Source organism: Sminthopsis crassicaudata, chromosome 2 (assembly GCF_048593235.1).
Source record: "Sminthopsis crassicaudata isolate SCR6 chromosome 2, ASM4859323v1, whole genome shotgun sequence".
NCBI lineage: Eukaryota > Metazoa > Chordata > Mammalia > Dasyuromorphia > Dasyuridae > Sminthopsis > Sminthopsis crassicaudata.
The window spans coordinates 575,932,284-575,953,425 of record NC_133618.1 but is presented as its reverse complement, the minus strand read 5'-3'; the positions used below and the strand labels follow the sequence as shown (position 1 = coordinate 575,953,425).

General features: G+C 41.6%; 1 protein-coding gene across 1 annotated transcript; it reads left to right on the top strand.

Moving 5' to 3' along the window:
* Positions 1-626: 626 nt before the first annotated feature.
* On the top strand, positions 627-20,781 carry NDUFB8 (NADH:ubiquinone oxidoreductase subunit B8). Its single transcript, XM_074295330.1, has 7 exons — positions 627-707; positions 9,418-9,513; positions 10,044-10,858; positions 11,002-11,128; positions 14,801-14,900; positions 15,402-15,557; positions 17,831-20,781. Exons 3-7 carry the CDS (start codon positions 10,774-10,776, stop codon positions 17,921-17,923), a joined length of 561 nt encoding a protein of 186 aa, XP_074151431.1. The 5' UTR covers positions 627-707; positions 9,418-9,513; positions 10,044-10,773; the 3' UTR covers positions 17,924-20,781.
* Positions 20,782-21,142: the final 361 nt, after the last annotated feature.

Genomic DNA, 21,142 nt, shown 5'->3' with positions numbered 1-21,142 from the left:
CACCCCCACCTTCCCAATGTGGTGGGGTCCTCCGCAGGTTCTGAAGGAGACGTGCTATTGTACACTGCGGGCCTGCCGAGGCATTACACAGTTACAGAAAAGGAGTTACTTTAAGGCGGTCACGTTCTAGAGGGGAGACAACATGACGTTAACAACTGTGTACACACAAGGGCATTTTGAAAGTTATATTGTAGGGGCCGCTAGGTGGCGCAGTGGATAGAGCACCAGCCTTGAATTCAGGAAGATCTGAGTTCAAATGTGATCTCAGACACTTAACATTTCCTAGCTGTGTGACCCTGGGCAAGTCACTTAACCCCAGCCTGGGGGGGGGGGGGGAGTTACATTGTTCCCAGCCCTGATCTTCTCGGGAAAGGAGGGACCAAGTCTTCAGCTCCCAGTATTACCTGCTTTACCCCTACATGCAAGTTGTCAAGGGGAGGAGATGAGATGCGAGGGCGGGGCCTTTTGCTGAGATGGACCTATCTAAATTGTTTTAAAGTTATGTGTAAAAGCTGTCCCCACCTCGGTGCCCTTCGGTGGTCAGCCCTTCTAGGGGTGGTTATCTTGACATACTTATGATGAAATCCTTTTAATTCTCTTTATCCTGGATTTTTCCTGTTAACCAGTGACAGCAGTTCCTTTGAACACTACATGCAGAATAGATTGGAGAAGCTTACCAGAAGCGAAGCAGAAAAGACTTCTGGCAGGTATTTCAACTAAAGGGAAACTTAGAGATGGAAAAGGAGAGCATTCCAATTACTGGGGATGGCCAGTAAAAACGGATGGATGACAGATTGTCTATTGGCCAGTGCTACTTGGATCTCAGATTTCAGATTTCGTAGAAGGGGAAGTAAAGTGTAAAAACGCTGCTAAATATTTTTACTGGTAAAAAAAAAAAAAAAAGTAAGGCAGGAAGGGTATGAGCTATGTAAGATTCTGAATCTATAGGATTTTCTGTTTGATCATGGAAATCATAAAGAGTTCAATTGGGAGTATATGTTCAGACCTATAGTTTAAGAAGGTCAGTTTGACAGCTGAATGGAGAATAAACCTGAGGAGAAAGAGTCTTGAGGAATGGAAAACCAGAAGGCTATATCAGTAATCCACATGTGAGGGAAGAAGGGTGTTGAAGGGTGGTAGTGAGGGGGGTGAACTCTGAACCTGTGTCCCCTTTAATCTGTAAAAGAAGGGAGATTCGGGTCTCAGACTCCAAAAAATCTGGGAAAAAGCTTACTCTCCCAAACAAGACTTTTCCAAGTTTAGCGGTGTCATTCAATTGGAGATCTTGGTGAAATCACCTTCCATTGAACTTTTGGGAATGTCCTGGATCCTCTTCAGGAAATTCCAGGCTCTGGTAAAAAGCCTTCAAAATGATTTTATTCAATTGGAGATGTGGGCCAGATATTCCTATTGAGTGGCTTGAAATTCCAAGATAAGTATCTAGGCCTGGGGGCATTAACTCTCTTTTCAACTGGAATCAAGCCTCAGATAGCCAACAAAAGACAATTTTGAACTCCAAATCTCTGCAGAAGTCTGAAGTAGGATTACACTTTGCCAAGTGAACCTCTTTTCTGGACACACCTGCCTGCCAGGACTCTTGCCCACTGTGAAGATACTTTCTTCTCAGTGATAACCTTTGTTATTTCTCTAACAGGACCTCTTGCTACTGAGGACTGTCTTCCTAGCAAAGTAGGATTCTCAGTGCCAATAAAAATCCCTTTTGCATTCAGACTTTTCAGTTTCGTGAATTCTTTCATGTTGGATTTGTGCCAACCAGAGGGAATTCTCGAATCAGTTCTCTATCACATCAGTAGAGTGTCAGAAAAGAGAAGCTAAACCATATTGGCAGATCTTGGCAACCAAATGGATATTGGGGTAAGTGGGAAAGTCAAGGATGACACCTATGTTGTTATCCTGGATTACTGGGAAGTCCTCAATAGTAATAAGGATTTTGGGAAAAGGAGAGAGTTTGGAGTAAAAAATAATGAATTCAATTTTGTTTATGTTAAACTTGAGATGTCCAGTAAGCAACTGGGGAGATGCAAAACTGGAAGTCTGAAGAAAAGTAGTACTAGATAAATATATGTGAGAATCATCTGAATACAGAAGGTAATTGCATCCTTAGAGCTGATTGAGAGTACAAAAGAAGGGGGCAGCTAGGTGGCGCAGTGGATAGAGCACCAGCCTTGAATTCAGGAGGACCTGAGTTCAAATTTGGTCTCAGACACTTAACACTTCCTAGCTGTGTGACCCTGGACAAGTCACTTAACCCCAGCCTCAGTGGGGAAAAAAAAAGAGAGAGAGAGTACAAAAGAAAAAGAAGACACTTGGATGAAGATCATCCAGCAAAAGCTGAAAGCAAGTTAGACAGCTGCACAGGAAAACCAAAAAAGAGGCTGAGGTTTGGTGGGGAAGAATCTTTGATGTGACAAGGGTCAAGAGATTTGAAAAGAAAGAACATGTGTACTGATTCACTAAGAAGTAAAATAGAACAAGGCTATAGGGATTTTTCCTACTGGTTTTATAAATTAATTTATGTTGGAAACTGACTTCATAAGCTTGAGAAAGTATAAAAATCCCATTTCTTTGACATTGGGGCTTGAAGATGGGCTCATTTTTAGCCCTTAAGAGCATTTATGCAATACCTGGATTCAAATTCTGCTGCTTTACATCCTGGCTATGTGACCCCCCCCATAAGTTACTTAACCTTTGTTACCCTAGGCAACTCTTTAAGGATATAATTTGCAAAGCAAGTCTGTTTTCTTGTGGGACATTCTCTATATTAATGAAATCGCAAATCCTGTGAAAAAAGTATATACATTTAAGATATACTATAACATATTTAACATGTATGAGACTGCCTGCCATCTAGGAGAGGAGGTGTAGGAAGAGAAGGGGAAAGTTGGAACAGAAGTGAGTGCAAGGGATAATGTTGTAAAAAATCAACCATGCATATGTACTGTCAATAAAAAATTATAATAAAAAATTAAATTAAAAGTATATATATATATATATATATTTACATGTATGTATAATAAAATAATGATATAATATTAAAGAAATATTTACTAAGGTCTTGTTTCTTTTTTCAGAGTTCAGATTGCGATTTTATTATTTGTTATTTTTGGACATAATTAATACAAGAATTTGATTTGCTTAATTACACATTTCTTTTTTTTATTATTATAGCTTTTTATTTACCAGATACATGCATGGGTAATTTTACAGCACTGACAATTGCCAAGCCTTTTGTTCCAATTTTTCCCCTCCTTCCCCCCACTCACCTCCCCCAGATGGCAGGTTGACCAATACATGTTACATATGTTAAAGTATAAATTAAATATAATAATAATAAGGAGCCTTATGTATGGGTTTAGTGGCCCTGTTCTCATTTGAGTTTCATAGCACTGGTCGTCTTGTTTTTTTTCTTGATCCCAATGGTTAGTGCCTTCCCAACTAAATTATCTTGTATGACTCTTGATAGTTTTCATTTCTTCTTCTGAAAACTATCTGTTCATATTCTTAGAATTTCAATTGGAGAATAGTTCCTTTAAAAATTTAGCTCAGTGATACTACTACATGCCTTTCAGATTGGCTAAGATGACAGGAAAAGATAATGATGAATGTTGGAGGGCATGTGGGAAAACTGGGAAAACAATGATACAATTTTTATTTATTTAATTAATTTTTTAAAAAATTTATGCATAGGTAATTTTTCAGCATTGACAATTGCAAAACCTTTTGTTCCAACTTTTCCCCTCCTTCCCCCACCCTTTTCCCCAGATGGCAGGTTGACCAATACATGTTAAATATGTTAAAGTATAAGTTAAATACAATATATGTATACACGTCCAAACAGTTATTTTGCTGTACAAAAAGAATCAGACTTGAAACAGTGTACCATTAGCCTGTGAAGGAAATCAAAAATGTAGGCAGACAAAAATAGAGGGAATAGGAATTCTATATAGTGGTTCATAGTCATCTGGTTGTAGCTGGTTCAGTTCATTACTGCTCTATTGGAACTGATTTAGTTCATCTCATTGTTGAAGAGGGTCTCCTCCATCAGAATTTATCAAACACTGATACATTGTTGGTGGAATTATGAACAGATCCAGCCATTCTGGAGAGCAATTTGGAATTATGCCCCAAAAGTTTTCAAAGTGTGCATACCCTTTGATCTAGCACTGTTACTACTGGGCTTATATCACAAAGAGACCTTAAAGAAGGGAAAGGGGCCCACATATGCAAAAATGTTTGTGGCAGCCCTTTTGTAGTGGCAAGAAACTGGAAATTGAATGGATGCCAGTTGGAGAATGAATGTCTGAATAAGTTCTGATATATGAGTGTTATAGAATATTATTGTTCTGTAAGAAATGACCAGCAGGATGATTTCAGAGAGGCCTGGAGAGACTTACATGAACTGATGCTGAGTGAAATTGATACTGTTTGAGTGGTCTAGATTCCTGGGGGTCTAGAGGTTAGTGGCTATGAGAGTTATTAAGAATCCCCTTTGAATCAGCCGCAGGTTTTAGAAGTGAAAGAATTCACTCATTCCCGAAATATTAGGTGCAAAATGAAAGTTTATTGTTAGATAGAAATCAGTTTACCAAGAGACTGACTTCTACAGTGGCAGATCTATGGAAAATGGAGTTGCATTGAGAATGCAGTTCTCAGTGGACAGAAGGTCCTGGCAACAAGGGAGCTACCAAAGTCCATCTACAAAAGACCTTCATAGATGGAAGCTATATATTGATGTCTTAGTGAGGGTTGGGACAGCCTGAGCAGGTCAGAACCAGTGGGGGCTGGAGCAGCCCTAGCAAATCAGATTTAGTAGGAGCTGGGACAGCCAAAGTTGGCTCAGACCCAGTGGGGACTGGGACTGCCCAGATCTCCTATTGGAATTCAAAGGGATGTTTTTTGACCAGGATTTGTAACTGAATCAAAGGCTCTGGCATCCTGGACTAGGGAGGATATGCCTCGGCCAGGATGGGCTAAGAATCTGAAAGGGATCACAGATAATAGGAAATACGTTTCTTAAAGGGACCACAACCCGATTCAAAATAAGCAGAACCAGGAGATCATCATATATTCAACAACAATACCATATGATGATAAATTCTGTTGGACATGGCTCGCTTCAACAATGAAATTGATCCAAACCAGTTCCAATTGGTCAGTAATGAAAATGATCAGCTACCTCCAGAGAGAGAACTATAGGAAATGAGTGTGGACCACAACATAACATTTTCACTCTTTCTGTTATTGTTTGCTTGCATTTTTGTTTTCCTTCTCAGGGTTTTTTTTTTACTTTCTTTCTGGATTCAATCTTTCTTGAGCAGCAAGATAACTGTATACATATGTATACATATATTGTATTTAACATATACTTTAACATATTTAACATGTATCGGACCACCTACCATCTGGGAGAGAGGATGGGGGGAAGAAGGGGGGGAAAGTTGGAACAAAAGGGTTTTGCAAGGGTCAATGTTGAAAAACTACCCATGCATATGTTTTGCTATAATAAAAAAAAATTAGCTCAGTTCCCCACATATTTGAGAAATGATGAAGGGACCCTGAAACTCTGAAAATCCTTGTAGGAGAAAATCCTTCAAATGTAGATCTTCCATTCAATTCAACTTAAGATGTACTTGGCCCCATCAAGAGCAGCCTCAGGCTGGAAGCCAACTTGAGCTGTCCCAGCCCCCACTAAGATATTCAATATAAAAGAACCAAACTAAAACCCTCTCTTTGCAGAGGTTTCAGATATGCCAGCTCCATGCTTGGGATGCCAAAGAGCCTCTGTCCACTGGAATATTCTTTTCCAGTGCCACCCTCTCTTTATCCTCACCTATTTCCCTAACCAGACTTTATGCCTCTCTGTCAGGATTTCTAACCTTACCCATAATAACCCATTAATTAACCCATAATAAACCTCTTTTATCAATCTTAAGTTTCGAGGTCTGTAAATTCTTTTACAGAGGACCTCTGTGCCCCAAGGGAGCCCTCAAAACTCCCTACCCCTGAGCCGAATCCCAAGGGGTTGCATGCTAGGATTCTTACAAGGTGCTAAGTAAGTGGAATTGAGGAGATAATGGTTAAATCTAGTGTAGCATTGATTTATTCCTACAACAAATAATGGTTTCCTAGTGATATAATGATTGATGTATACTCAGTGTGGGGTATTAAGGAGGAGCTGCAGTGCCAGAAGGAGAAGCGCACTAGAAGCTCATTTGGAGGAAGCTAGAGGCAGAAGCTGGCAGAGGCAAAGGATTAGCTTCAGGAGCTCTCAGAACCAAGAAGAGAGATAGGCCTCTATTAAAACTAACCAGGCACCAGTAAAAGAGATAAGACTGAAGGAAAAAATAAAGGATTTGGACTTTTAGTACTTGGCTGCACTTGTAATTACTGAACTGAAAGGAAGGCTGCCTCCAGAAGGCCCTCGAGAAACCTGCTCCCAGAGAACATTACATTTTTAGAGAAGAATATTGTAGGCCCAAACCTCTCCATTGGTTCCCTGAACCCCAAACTTGCCCTTATCATTTAATTCCCTGACCACCAGAAACCCTAATCTCATTTTGGTTCCCTAAATCTAAACCTTATCAATGAGGCTTTCATCAGTGAAACTTTCTGTAAATTTTTTCTCAATTTCTTGCTTTTCTTCTAATTTTGGCTGCATTGGATCAGTTTGCCTAAAACTTTTAAAATTTAATGTAATTTTTACATTTGTAATATTATGTACCTCTTATGTTTCAGGATTCAGGCTTGAATCTTGTCTCTTTGAGACCCACCCTAAGGTACCAAGATAAAATGGTTTATCTTGGTAGGACTAGTTGAAGTATTTAATTCCAAGATTTTCTACCCCTATTGTTGGCTCAAAACCAACAAGTAGTCTTATCTAGGCCTGGGGCAGTGACAGCATTTAGGGAATCTCATTCAATTGAAACTCCTGTCTCAGATTTCCTTATAAAAACAGCGATTTTAAATTCACTCCTTGTAGAGGACCTAACATGTCATGCCATGCTATGCCAAGGAAACCTCTGCCTGCTAAAATGAGATTTTCTCTCAGTGTTACCTTCTCTTTATCTTTTTTACCTAATTCCCTAATAAGACTTTATACTTCTCTATTGGGATTTTTCTGCTAGAAATTATCTTGTGTCTCTGCCAGGACTCCTCCACTACTTTACTCCCCTGTCAGGATCTTGCCACTAAGGAATTCAGCTTTTCTATTCATTCATAGCAAAGGCTGACTTCCCAATGCCAATAATAAATTTCTTTTTATTAGTCTAGCTTTTCCTTTATGAAGGATCTCTGTGCCGCCAGAGGAGGGTTCTCACAGTTGAGTTGTGAGAGCTCTCTGCCTTGCGTGAATACTAAAGGGGATTTAGGGAAGCTAAACCTCTTCATTTGGTTCCCTGAATCCTGATCCTACCACTAACTTAATCATTTAACTCCCTGACCACCAAACTCTAATTCATCATTTTGGTTCCCTGAATTGAATCTCATCACTTGGTTCCCTGACTGAACAGAACCCCCAAAATCTAGATTTCATCACAATGATCCAAGACAATGCTAAAGGACTCATGATGAAAAATATTATCCATCTCTAGAGAAAGAATTTATGGAGTCTGAATACAGATCAAAGAATACAGTTTCCCCCCCCCCCCTTTTTTTTGTCTGTGATTTCTTTAACAATATGACTAATATGAAAATGTTTCATATGATTATCCATGTACAACTTATAACAAATTGCTTACCATTTCAGGAAAAGGTGAAGAAAAGAAAGAGAATATGGGAAAAGAACATAAAGAATTAATATAATTGGGAAAAAATAAAATATTTTTTAAAAGTTATGTAATTGTATTCCTATAATTTCTGGATAGACTCCCATGTTCTGTCTGCCATTATTTTAAATGGAATTTTTTTTTCTATCCCTTCCTGCTGGGTTTGGTTGTTAATATATAGAAATACTGATGATTTGCTTGAATCAGAATACTTTGTCACATGTCAAAAATAAATAGTCCCTGTGAGTATTTGGGGTGGATTCTTTAACTTTGTGCATCTCACATTTCTTCTGAGCTAATTCAATTCTGCTTTGCTTATAGTGCACAGCACCTTTTCTTTTTCTTTTTTTAATAATAGTTTTTATTTACCAGATATTTGCATGGGTAATTTTACAACATTGACAATTGCCAAAACTTTTTTTTTTTTTCCAATTTTTCCCCTCCTTCCCCCCCCCCCCCCAGATGGCAGGTCGACCAATATATGTTAAATATGTTAGAGTATAAATTAAATACAATATATGTATATATGACCAAACAGTTGCTTTGTTGAACAAAAAGAATCGGACTTTGAAATAGTGTACAATTAGCTTGTGAAGGAAATCCAAAATGCAGGTGGACAAAATTAGAGGGACTGGGAATTCTATGTAGTGGTTCATAGTCATCTCTCAGAGTTCTTTCGCTGGGTGTAGCTGGTTCAGTTCATGCACTATTGGAACTGATTTGGTTCATCTTGAAGAGGGCCACTTCCATCAGAATACATCCTCATACAGTATTGTTGTTGAAGTATATAATAATCTCCTGGTTCTGCTCATTTCACTCAGCATCGCTTCATGTAAGTCTCTCCAGGCCTTTCTGAAATCATCCTGTTGGTCATTTCTTGCAGAACAATAATATTCCATAATATTCATATACCACAATTTATTCAGCCATTCTCCAATTGATGGGCATCCACGTAGTTTCCAGTTTCTGGTCACCACAAAGAGGGCTGCCACAAACATTCTCACAACACCTTTCCTGATGAGGCATATCATGTCCTGTTCCAGTGTCTTCCATGTTATACAATCAGTTTTTAAAAGTTCTTAAGAGAGACCTTAAGATTGTTCTTTATTGCTTTTTAAATAATGGCTTTATTTATTTGGTGAAGCAATTGGGGGTTAAGTATCCTGCCCAAGATCACACAGCTAGGAAGTATTAAATATTTGAAGCCAGATCTGGACTCGGGTCCTCCTGACTCCAGGGCCAGTGCTCTATTCACTGAGCCATATAGCTATCCCTTTTTATTGCCTTTTCTGACCATGTTATGAACACTTGTCCTGTGTGAGTTTTTCATAAAATAATCTTTTGGGCAAGCATACATCTGGCATTCTAACAATGTGGCCAGCCCAGTGGAATTATGCTCTCTCTGTAGCAGAGTTTGAATGTCTGGCAGTTTAGTTCAAAAAAGGACCTCTGTGTCTGGTATCTTATCTTGCCAGATGATCTTCAGAAACTTCCTCAGACAATTCAAATGGAAGTGATTCACTTTCCTGGTGCTGGTATTCCAGGTTTTACAAGCCTACAACAATGAGCTCAGCACAATAATTCTGTAGACCTTCAGTTTAGTAGTTAGTGTAAAACCTCCTCTCTCCCACAGTTTCCCTCATTACCTCCCAAACATTGAGCTAGTTCTGGCAATGGGTGTGTCTACCTCATCGTCTATGTGGAGATCCCTGTAAAGTATCCTGCCAAGGTAAGTGAACTTATCCACACCATTCAAGATTTCTCCATTTGCTATAACTGATGGCTCCACATTGTGATGCTGGCTGATGGACTTCCTGTGTTGCCTCTAATTTACCCTGACTTTGAGTCCAGGAATCTTTCATGGATCCCAAACATATGGTGGCAACCTCTTTGCAGTTTCAACATTCCCAAGGGTGGCTAGAACCAGATTATGATGTAATTAGGAAATATTTAACAAAGTAAAAAATAATACAACAGAACATCAATATAACGTTTGTTTATATTATTATGTAACCATCAGGGATGCACACAGTGGCCCCTGTTTCTGACATCACTAGACTACACTATGCCCTTCCTCTTGATCTCTCAGAAGTTTTGCAGAGATGAAGAGTACTGCCTTTTTTTTTTTCCCTCTCCTAGTAAGCAACCCATAGGTACTGATGTTCACTAGGCCTCCTAGGCGGGCTTTCCTGCTTCCCCGGGGAAAAGATGGAACAGTGAATAAGGCAGGCTGGCTCTTAGGAAGTTGTCCTCCCTTAGGTGAAGATTACACATGAGAAGATAATCTTGGGAAGCCTGAGGGAGAAGACATTGGATTTATTTAACTTAAGCAACTGGAAGGATGTTGGTGCTCAAGTGGGCAGGAGGGGAAAGGAGATATGGTAACGTTTTTTTCTCGGCTAACTAGTTATCTGGAGAAAAAGGAAGCTGGAAATGCATGCTGGGCGCCAGCTCCGGGAAGTCATTTTGAGTCCCATGTAGGGGCGAGAACAGAAGTCTGGAGAAACCTTGGAGGAGGGGCAGCTGAGGAGAGGGGCTAGCCTCGGATTTTAGGAGCGTTGGAGGAGGGGCGGCGCTGCAGTGGGTACCAGGCAACGATCGGAGGAGGAGAAAAAGCACCGGGTGGCTTGAGCTGGGGGGCGGCCTGAGCTGGGGGGCGGCCCGCTTCATGTACTAAACCGGCACCTGTTTCAGGACATTCACCGGCCCCGTCTTACAAGAGCCTAGGGATGGAGGCCGCCACGGACTGCCAAAAGCATCCTTGGTCACCTGCCCCAACCCCGCCCTTACCGTTATTATTTACACCCCCCCCTCCAGGACCCCGAGAGTTCCGTATCGAAGGAGAGGGGTGGAGCTTCTGCTTTTCGACGCTCCTCCTCTCGACCCCACGTGAGCACAGAATCCCCTCCTCCGCGGAAGCCTTTTGGGCCTGCTCGGCCTCCATAGCACTAGCTTGCGCTTGCGCGGCCAAATTTGGAAGAAGGTTAAGATGGCGGCCTCCATGACCGTGTCCCGGGCAGTCCGATGGCTGGGGGCAGCGGCCCGGCGGGCGACCCCTCCGGGAGCCCGGGCAGGTGGGAGGAAATTGGGTCTGAGGGCGGGGCGGAGCGGAGGAGAGAGGGGTCGGCGAAGCGGAGAGGGCGGGGGAGGGCCGGAGGTGGCGGGGCAGCAGTGGGGGCGGAGGCTGGCGTCTGACCCCGGGGTCTGCGCTGCTCAGCCTCGGGTCTCACCAAGGACATGCTCCCGGGGCCGTACCCCCGCACGCCGGAGGAGCGCGCCGCCGCCGCCAAGAAGTACAACATGCGCGTGGAGGACTACGAGCCCTACCCGGACGAGGGCTTCGGGTAAGAGGCCGCTCTCTCCCGCCCAGGGTCACGCTCTCATTTGTTTTGGACAAGTGGCCGGGGGCTACTGGGGAGCCCCCTGAACCTGCGGGAGACGGCCTTAAGTGGGCGCAAGGTGTCCCGAGGCTCCTTCCCGCCCGGAGGCTCTCCGTCTCCCCGGCGTCCGTAGGCGAGCCCTTCCGCTTTGCTCCCAGCCCCTCCCCGAGACCGTTCGCGGCTCCAGCCCGGCGCCGAATCACAGCCAAGCCGTCATCCCCGGCTTCTTCTTCCCCCTGTGTCCGCCTCTGGCTCAGTTTCCCTCAAATGTTCTTTTATCTCCAGGAACCAATAGCGGCCTGACATCCCTGGTCTGGAACCTTCCCGACCCGCCGGGCCCTGGGCCTTTTCATCCCGCTCACGCTTTCCTCCTCTCCGCGCTCGGCCGCCCCCCACACCGGCCCCGCCCCTCCTGCCTTTCTCCTGGCAGTGCTGTCCGCCTGCCTTCCAGACTCGCTCCAATCCCGCCTGCTGCCCAAGGCCTTTGCTGACTCCTCCCCCTCCCCCCTCGAAATTACCTCCCGCTGACTTACATGATGTCTTCTTTGTACATCGTTTTTTTCACATATAGTATGTTCTTTTTCTGTTTTTATTAAGGCCTTTTATTTTCAAAACATGCATAGATGTTTTCAACATTCACCTTTGCAAAACCTTGTGCTTCAGTTTTTTCCCCTCCCTCCCCCTCCCCTAGATGGCAGGTGATCCAATGTATGTTAAACGTTTGCGATTCTTCTGAACATATTTCCACAATTGTCCTGCTGCACAAGAAAAATCAGACCAAAGAGGAAAAAATGAGAAACAACAATGCGAGCAAACAACAAAAAAGTGAAAATAGTGTTTTATTTTTCCAATTGTGCGAGAAGAATTTTTAACATTCATTTTTAGAAAATATTGAGTTCCAAGTGTTTCTCCCTTCTATCCCTTCTTCCTGCATTTTAACGTAATTTATGCACAATTACGGAGGTGGCTTTTTTTTATGTGTTGTCCTCCCCATTACTATGTGAGTCCCTTCGGTATAGGAACTTTTTTTTTACTTTCTTAAATCTTAGCACAGTGCCTAGAGTAGATATTTCATAAATACTTGTTGATCTTGAGCGCTGGTTCTATGCTGTGGTAAGAGTGGTTTGAAATGTCTCAGCCCCACTGAGAGAAGGCGTAATATTCGTAAGACCAGTATGTAGAATTGTAGAGCTGGAGTTCTAAGGATGACCACTAGTCATCTAGGTCCAACGCCTCTTTTGACATGTAAGAAAACTAAAGCTCAAATACGAGTTTTATCCACGGTCACAGGTTGGTAGCAAAGCTGGAATTTGAATACAGATTTTCTGACATTTTTTTTTAAAGTTCAATGTTATCTCTTAAATACCCCACTGCCTCCTACACAGAGCTGTGTATGTGACTTTTAGTGCATTTTTATTTTTTAAAAATGCTTTTCCAGGCTGCGTAGTCTTTCTGTGGGGCTGTAGGCTGGGTTCAGGGAAGACTAGAATCTCTGGGGTGAAGGTTGCCAGGCCCTTTACAGGGCTGCTTTCCCCTTTGGCTTCCACTTGATCCACCTAATTTTCACCTGTGGCTCCAAGAAGCTGTAGCCTGCATAGTGATCACTCCCTGGTAAACGGTTTTGGCAGAGGATAACCAAGGGGTCTCAAACCTTACAGTGAATTAGAGAGATATCTCCTCCTGGTATGTGGACTTCCCCTAGTAGAATGGGCAGAGGAGAACAATTGTTCCAATGGCCTTGAAGGCAGGGGAAAGTTAGAGAAGCCACTCCAGATGTTCATAGGGACTCAGTGTCCGACCTGCAGCAGAGCATTCAGGGCCTGTATTCTGATCAGCCACAGTTGGACACACTGTAACTTGACTCCAACGTAGTGATGTCATTTTGGTCCTTTTTGAAAACAGAGGATAGTGACCAAGCAACCAAGTCCTTCTGTAGTCACCATAGCAACTATTGAATAAGTCATGTGCAACTGAAATCTTAACCGTAAGTGATTGAGTCAGTCATTCAGCAAATATTCACAAGCACTTAACATACATCAGGTACTGTAATAGTCACTAGAGGTACAAAAGCAAAAGAGTGCCTTTCTCCAAGGCACTGAGTCTAGTGGGGAATGGGGAAAAGGACACCTAATGGGAGGAAGAACAGCTAATTCCATTTAATCACGTTCTTGCTTTTCTATTTTGTCCTGTGACATTGTTTGTTATAGATATTGCATTTCTTTCCCCAAATTTGTCCTTAGCAGTTTGATGCCAATATCCAACTTCTTGCTGTGTTTCTCAGGTCCATTTTGTATGGTAGCATATCTGTAGAATTTGTTTTCCTTCAGCTTATTTAGAATTTATAGGAAGCAGTGGCCTTGGCATTTCCTCTATAAGAATAACTTTGTGAAGACTAGGAGATAGAAAAACATTCCAGCATATTGTTTGGAAAATATGACTTTCTTAGAACTCAGAAACCAGTTAGTGCAAACCTATGTAAATAAGTTCCTTTTGTATCACTAAGGAGTCCTCAAGCTGAGCTCTTGAAAAATCTAGCCCCTATGAATGCGGACTCAACCCCCTAGGCTCTGCCTGACTCCTCAATAAAATTCTTCCTAGTTGCTATTACATTTTCTGTTCGACCTAGAAATTGCCCTCCTTTTACCACATCCCTGAGCCATCCAGTTACCAACAACCAGCACTGTCCTTCAGGAAGGTTCTTAGTTATAAGCCCAAAACAGAATTAACAGTTGAAAACTTTTAAGATTTGCAAAGCATTTTATATGTATCATGCCACTGGGCAGATGGTCCTATGGTAACCAGAAGGAATGGTTAAAATGAGACAGAGGAATAATTTAAGCCCTTGTTTTCTCATTGATAAAATTAGAGAATCAGATTTGATGGTTTCTTCCCGCTTGTGTGTTCTGTGATTCTTCTGTAAATTGGAGGAAAGGAAAAAATATAACACTTTTGACTTGAACAAAATTAAGATTGAGTTTACTTAGCAGTTTCATTCAGTAACTAGAATTTGAGTTAGGGTCTTTGTTTAACGACATCAACTCAGTCAACAAGTGTTTATCAAGTCCCTACAATGTATCAGAACTGTGCCAGACACTAGGGATACAAGTACAGAGAATGAAATCCCTACTCAATGCACTTACATTCTAATGTGTAAAACAAGTAAATGTGAAAATAAAAGTAGCATAATTTTAAAGTTAGTGAAAGTACCAATACATACCAAAAAAATTAATCAAAATCAAGGTAGTTTGAAGGGAGGGCACTAGCAGAAAATTAGGAAAGGCTCCCTGCAGAAGTTGAGCTGTGTCTTAAAGAGAGGGACTCTGAAATAAGGAGAGAATGCATTCCAGGTATGGGGAATGACCAGTCCAAAGGCTTACAGATGGAAGGTGGAATATCATATTGGTGAGGAACAGAATGCAATTTGATTAGATTAGAGTATGAAAGGAGTTAACAGCAAGAAAAATGGGTTGAGGGCAAATTATGTAAGGCTCCAACCTAGTTTGAGAGCTTTATATTTTGTACTAAGGACACTAATAATCCACTGAGGTTGAATAGGGAAAGCTCATGACTGTATATGATTCCCAGCTTCCCTAGGAATGTTTAGGCCTTCACTAAAAACCTGCTATTATATCTCAGGTATGGTGACTATCCCAAGCTTCCAGACCGCTCTCAGCATGAACGAGACCCATGGTATGACTGGGACCATTCAGAACTGAGGCTAAACTGGGGTGAACCGGTGAGAAAATAATTTCCTTATAGCTCTTCTTTTCTCTTTAAGTAGTTAAGTCATTTGCAGGGCTCTCTGTGACATTTAAGGCATCGTTATCCTCCTACTTGGTGAATCTTTCTTTGAAAGATTGGCAATATAATCCTGTGATAGAAAAACAGGGTATCTAATTAGCTGCAAGCCTTTTTGCCTTCCAAGGAAGTGGAAATCTCCAAAGTAATACCTGGGTCAAATGTCCAAGGATGCCCCAAACTTTGTATATGAGATTGAGCTGCCTTCCTTAAGTAGTAGACTATCAGAGATGCTAACTCTATCTCCTTGATTCCCCTTGGTATTATCTTCCTTCAATTCTTGAGTTGTCAGTGTCATTTGAGAAAGGTATAGTCTCTTAAGAAAATAGCTTTCAAGAGCACTAGACCATTTGCTAAGAAATTTCTTCAGAGCTCAGTTCTTTGTTTCTGGCCTGTTGCTAGGCTAATGATATAGTATGCTGGTCTCTATTTCTTGCAGATGCACTTTGACTTCGATATGTATACTCGGAATCGTGTGGATACGTCCCCCACAGCTGTCTCTTGGAACACCATGTGTAAGCATTTCTTTGGCTTCTTAGGCTTCATGATGTTCATGTTCTGGTTAGGAGAGATGTACCCCTGCTATCAGCCTGTGGTAAGTATATAGGACAGGTGTTCTTAACTTGGGATTCATAGGATGGGAAAAGAATTATGCTATGTCTTTATTTCAGCTAAATTTCTAATTGCAATTTAACATTTCCTTTAATTATTTAAAAATATTACACGGAGAGCGATCTGTAGGCATCTTCAGATTGCCAAAGGTCTGACACTCAAAAAAGATTGGATTCCTTGATCTTTCTCACTGTATGATGCTCAGCTTTATTTCCTTAGGGAAATGAGGTATCTGAAACACAAAAATCCAGTTTTGATCTGAAGAGGCACTGCCCATGGCTTTTTTGAGGATTCTCTGCCTAGGATACTAAATAGCAGTGACAGGATGTTATATGACTTCTTTCTTAGCTTAAGCCAGCATACCTTCAGTCAATTCAGCAAGCCCTATTCAGCACCTGTTATGTGTTATCCACTGTGAGAATACAAATTTAAAAATTAAACAGTGTTCTCTAGATGTTTACATTCTATTGAGGGAAAACAACATGTACATTGGTAAAGAAATAGAAACTGATTTTTTCCCCCAGGGCAGTAACAACTGGAGAAATCAAGAAAGAGAGATAGGGGTGTCAAGAGGGTGAGCATTTTAGATATTGGTGGAGAGGAGGGACAGCCTATGTAAAGGCACAGAGATGGGAAAAAGAATGGAATGTATAGGTTACCACCTGCCAGTGGGACAGTTATCCATACATTTAAGGGAAAATGAAAAAAGGTAGAAGCCACATTGTGAAGACCATGAAATGCCAAGAAGGAGTTTGTGTTTTATTCTTAGAGCTCTCTAGAACTAGAAGGGGAATGACAAGATCAGAACTGCACTTTTAGGAATTTATATCTGTCAGCTCTTATCCCAGTCATCAGAGAAATCGGAAAGGAATCTTGTTTGCCCCAAATTGAGATTGCTCTGTATGGTATGAAGCCATCCTTGTGACTAGACAGGAGTTGAGAAGGCAAAGTTATATGTAGTCTTGAAAGACTGAAATACAGAGGGAGTCCCAGGTGTCTAGCTGCTCCTCTGAAAGGACCTTCTGAAAGGCTTTTATCAAGTGACTCCAATGTGCTGGGCATTTGTAACACAAAGCCAAAAACGGCCCATATCCAAAGGAACTTGCATTCTACTTCTATTTAGTAGGGGATCACATAGACTGGATGCTATATTGATGGAAAAATTAAATTCATACAAGTCTTGTACTCTTGAAACTGTAAAATAGAATATAGCTTCTACTCATAAGTAATTTATAGCTATGGGAAGACTATGTACCTAAAAAAGCTAGAAGAGATCTCTAAGTTAAGAAAGGAGCAAGCATATAGCAGTTTAGCAGAGTTTGAGCATACATCATTTGGGCATCTGAGTGTTGTTAGGAAATGGCAGTGGAGCTAGGCTTTGATGGAGGTGTGGGATTGGAGGTAGAGGGACAAGGTAAGGCATGAAGGCAGAATGTGCAGGAGACGCTGAGGAAGCTGGATGCAGTGGAGGGCATTGTTGAAGAATCTGGTGAGATTTGGGGGCTAGTGAGTCACTTGATTGAAGTGGTGTTTTAGGAAGATTAATCTGACAGCCTGTGCAGAATGGATTGGAGGAGGCCGGAGACTTATAATGGTTGTCAGATGCCCTATGCTACTTCTGCAGAGATAATCCATGTCTCCGTGGTAGCTGGTGTGTCTGTGTGCACTGACACGATCCTTGATCTTGAGCCCCAGGGGCTCCTGGCTGGAGTGTGTGTACAGGGCTGGTGTGAGCACTAACTTCACTTCAGGAAACCAGGAAGCACAGTAGCTTTTGCATTTTTCAGTTCTGTAAGCACATCACCCTTTTCTCCTCCCCTTGAGCTGTGCACTCTGACAGCTGGTTGTTGGTAAAGCCAGCAGCCCCTAAAGCACGTCCCAGCCGTGCCTCCTCTGTGCTTCCCCCACTGCTGCTTCTGCACGCCTCATTTGCTAGGCCACTTTAGCGGGGGAACCATTAGAGGCTGAGTGACTTAAAGGAGATTGAGTCTGCCTCGACCCGAGAGAGTGGGATGGATGGATGCGCCGTCTCATTTAGAAAGCTTTGATTCTCTTACAATCAGTGCAAGCAGCACTTCGTTTACAATCTAGGCTTTTTCTCTGCCTTGGGCTCAGCACAAAAGAAGGATGTTTCTTCTGCCACTGCAGCTCAGCCGGGTCTGACAGGGTGGGAACTGTTTGCTGGGTGTTAGTGTTGGATAGGGTCACTGCAAATGGGGCATTTACCTGCTTTTTCTGATGTGTTTTCTTCCTCAGGGTCCGAAGCAATATCCTTATGACAACCTATACCTCGAGCGAGGAGGTGATCCTAACAAAAAGCCAGAGCCAGTGATACACTATGAAATCTGAAGGACGTAGCCTGCAGGGTCCCCGACTTTATTCTCTGCAAGCCTACTCTATCATGAAGATTTAACCTTAATGAAATACCTAATGAAATTCAGTGGCCTGCTGTCTCTGCCTCATTTCTCTTAACACAGGATGTCCCTGCTCCTGAGCTAAGCCTAGTCAGGTTTCCTGCCTTTTACATGGGCCTCTCTGCCTTGGGGCTTCTTGCCTGTATCTGGGATTAGCCTAGAGCTCAGGTCCTGTTCTTACTACACTTAGTATTTAACCTTCAAGGCAGAATTGATTTAATCACAAGTATTTAGTGAGCACAGATCCTTGAGGCCTGGCAGGACAGTGAGAAACAACAGTTGACTACAGCTTATGGCTCTTAGTACAGTCTCTGACCATTCATTTTACTGATTTTTCTGGATGTTCCTCAAAGCCTTCAACTGATCATTTAATATGAGTCAACAGGCCATCCATTCCGATTCCTAATGGCCATTGTCTACTGCCCTGCTCCCTTTCCCAGGTCTACTACCACCTCTCTTTCCTCAGGTATTCAGAACCTGACTTGTAGTGCTTCCTCATCACACCAACCATCATTATTCTAGGGGACTTAAGCATATATGTTGGATGTTTTTTCATATACCCTAACTTCCCAGTTTCTCATCTCCTATAAAACATTGTTATATACCGGATGGTCATACCCTTGATCTCACTCGTGAGTATTCCATTCCCTGACCATTAACTCTGAAATTCCTTTATCCAATCATAACCTATTATGCCATCTTTCTCTATGTTTTAATTAATTTTAAATCTAATCTTTGTCTTTACTATTACTTCTAATCTCTGTCCCTCAATATTTTTCAACCATCACTCCTCCCCTGACTTCTTTCTTCTACCTTGATTTCTGTATTTAACCAGTTAAATTTTGCTCTGTCTTCTACTTTAGAATACCTTTCCACCTTGTCGTCTCACTTAAAATGCCATGGCAAACTCCAACCTTAGATTACTTCCACTACCAACTTCCATTCTTTATAAGCTACTAAACAAGTGGAGACCCCACTGAAGAAGTCATATTTACTAGGTCCATTGTACATTTAGATTATTTGATCTCAACTGTATCCTTGTCGAAGCAAGTAAATCTTTTTCCTCTTTCCTAATTGATGATCTTGTTTTCCACAAAGGCTGCTCTAAGTTTCCCATAACACATCTTTCTACTTTACAACCTATGGCATCCTATACTGTCTCATTCACTCGAGAATCTGAATGAAGTAGTCCTTGCCGAAGACAGCTTCTGTCTTTGACATGCCCTTCCATTTTACCCTAAAGCTTGCTCCCCAAATCATCATCCTTTCTAATCTTTAACCTCACTCTATTCGGTTGTCTATAAACCTGCCCATGTGTCCCTCCTTGGGGAAAGAAAAACCAAAAGCAGGGAAGTCCCTTCCTTCTAACTCTTTGTAGTTTGGTATACAGTTCCTGCTGCACCAAAACTGCTCTTTCCAAAATTATCAAGAATCAGTGATCATACAAAATAATTTTCTTAATCATCCTTGATTCCTTTTATAGTATTTGACATATGCTGCCTAACTCGATATATCCCAAGAGTTTGTCCTGCAGCTTTCTCTATGGTCATTGCTTGGTGACCTTTCCAACTTAAATTATATTATCACCATGCAAGTGACTCCCAAATCTACATATATAGTTTTAGTTTTTCCTGATCTTCAATCCAGATTATCCATTATCTCTGGAATGTTTCAGCTTGATGTTTCATAGGTATCTTAAAACTCAACACATTCAAAATTGAACCTATCTTTTTTTTTTTTTTTAAAACCACTCTTCCTAATTTACCTACATTTTTGTCCAAGCACCACCATTCTTCCAGTCTTCCACATTCCTCACCTTTGTGTCATCCAAGCACAATGCCTGCCACATGTAACCACTTAATGTTGAATTGAATTTTCAAGTCCATATTCTCCCTCAACCTACATTGTCAGCTGCCACACATTATCATTTTCCCCTCTAAAAACCTCTTCCATCCATAATCCTTTCTGCTCACATTGACACCACTCTAGTTCAGACCCTCATCAAAGCCCTAAATGATTACCCTGCCTCCAATTTGCCCCACTCCAACCCATTCATCACAAAGCTCCAAATTGATTCTCCTAAAGAACAGTCTAATCATTCCTCAAATCAATTTACTCCAGTGGCTCTTCATTACCCCTAGGATCCAATGAATTGTCATTTGAAGCCCTTGACCATCTGGCCCAATCTATTTTTCCAGTTATTTTATATACCACCATCTTTCCAGCATTGAACTTTTTGGCCTTCCTTACACGTTTATCTCCATCCTCCATTTCTTTGTTTTTGCCACTGGCTATACATCTGATGTCATCTGGAATATTTTCCCTCCTTAACACCACCTTTTAACATCTCTTGATCCATTCAAAACTTAGCTCAAAGGCAGCCAGATTGGGGTGGAGGGAAGAGGATGTTAAATGGTACCCTGAAAAATTTGGGGGTTTTCTGTACTCACGATTAAGTGCCAACTTCTGTGTCAGATAATATGCTCAGATGACAATGGTTGTGAATCTCATTCACTAAGGGTGATGGTATCTTTTGCTAGAGTGTAAAGAAGTCAGAAAAATAGTTCAATTTTAAATCTTAAGCTTTAGTACCTTCCTTCAAAAAAATCACTTTTCATTAAAAAAAATGTTTATAGACACATTTCCCCCCTATAAAATGTAACCCTCTCAATGGAAGGAACTCTTAGGTTCGTCTTCCCTTGCACCTGGTAATTATATATATTTAATGATTGGTTGTATATTATGTGCTTGATGATTGCTCCTGTGTGCTGAAGATAAAAGAAAAATGAAACAGTCCTTGCCTTCAAAGAATTTATGTCTCTCAAAAGTATACAATGTATACCCCCAAAAATTAGATACAAAGTAATCTCATGAAAGTGCTCAAGAAGGGTTTTTGGGAAGTGGCACCTGGAAAGAAGCTGGAGATGATGTGTACAGGTGAGGAAAGAGCATTGCAAGCCTAAGGGTCTGCTGGTGCACACAAAGGTGGCAACATGGAGCATGGTGGATAGAGTAGCTACTGGGTGTTTTGGAACAAGATTATAAGCGAGTAATACAAAGTGACCCCAGAAAGACAGCCAGATTTGGGATAGGGGGTGCGGCAAGTGGAAAGCCGACCAATTGTGGATTTTTTTCCTCGGCCCCGGGGCCTTAG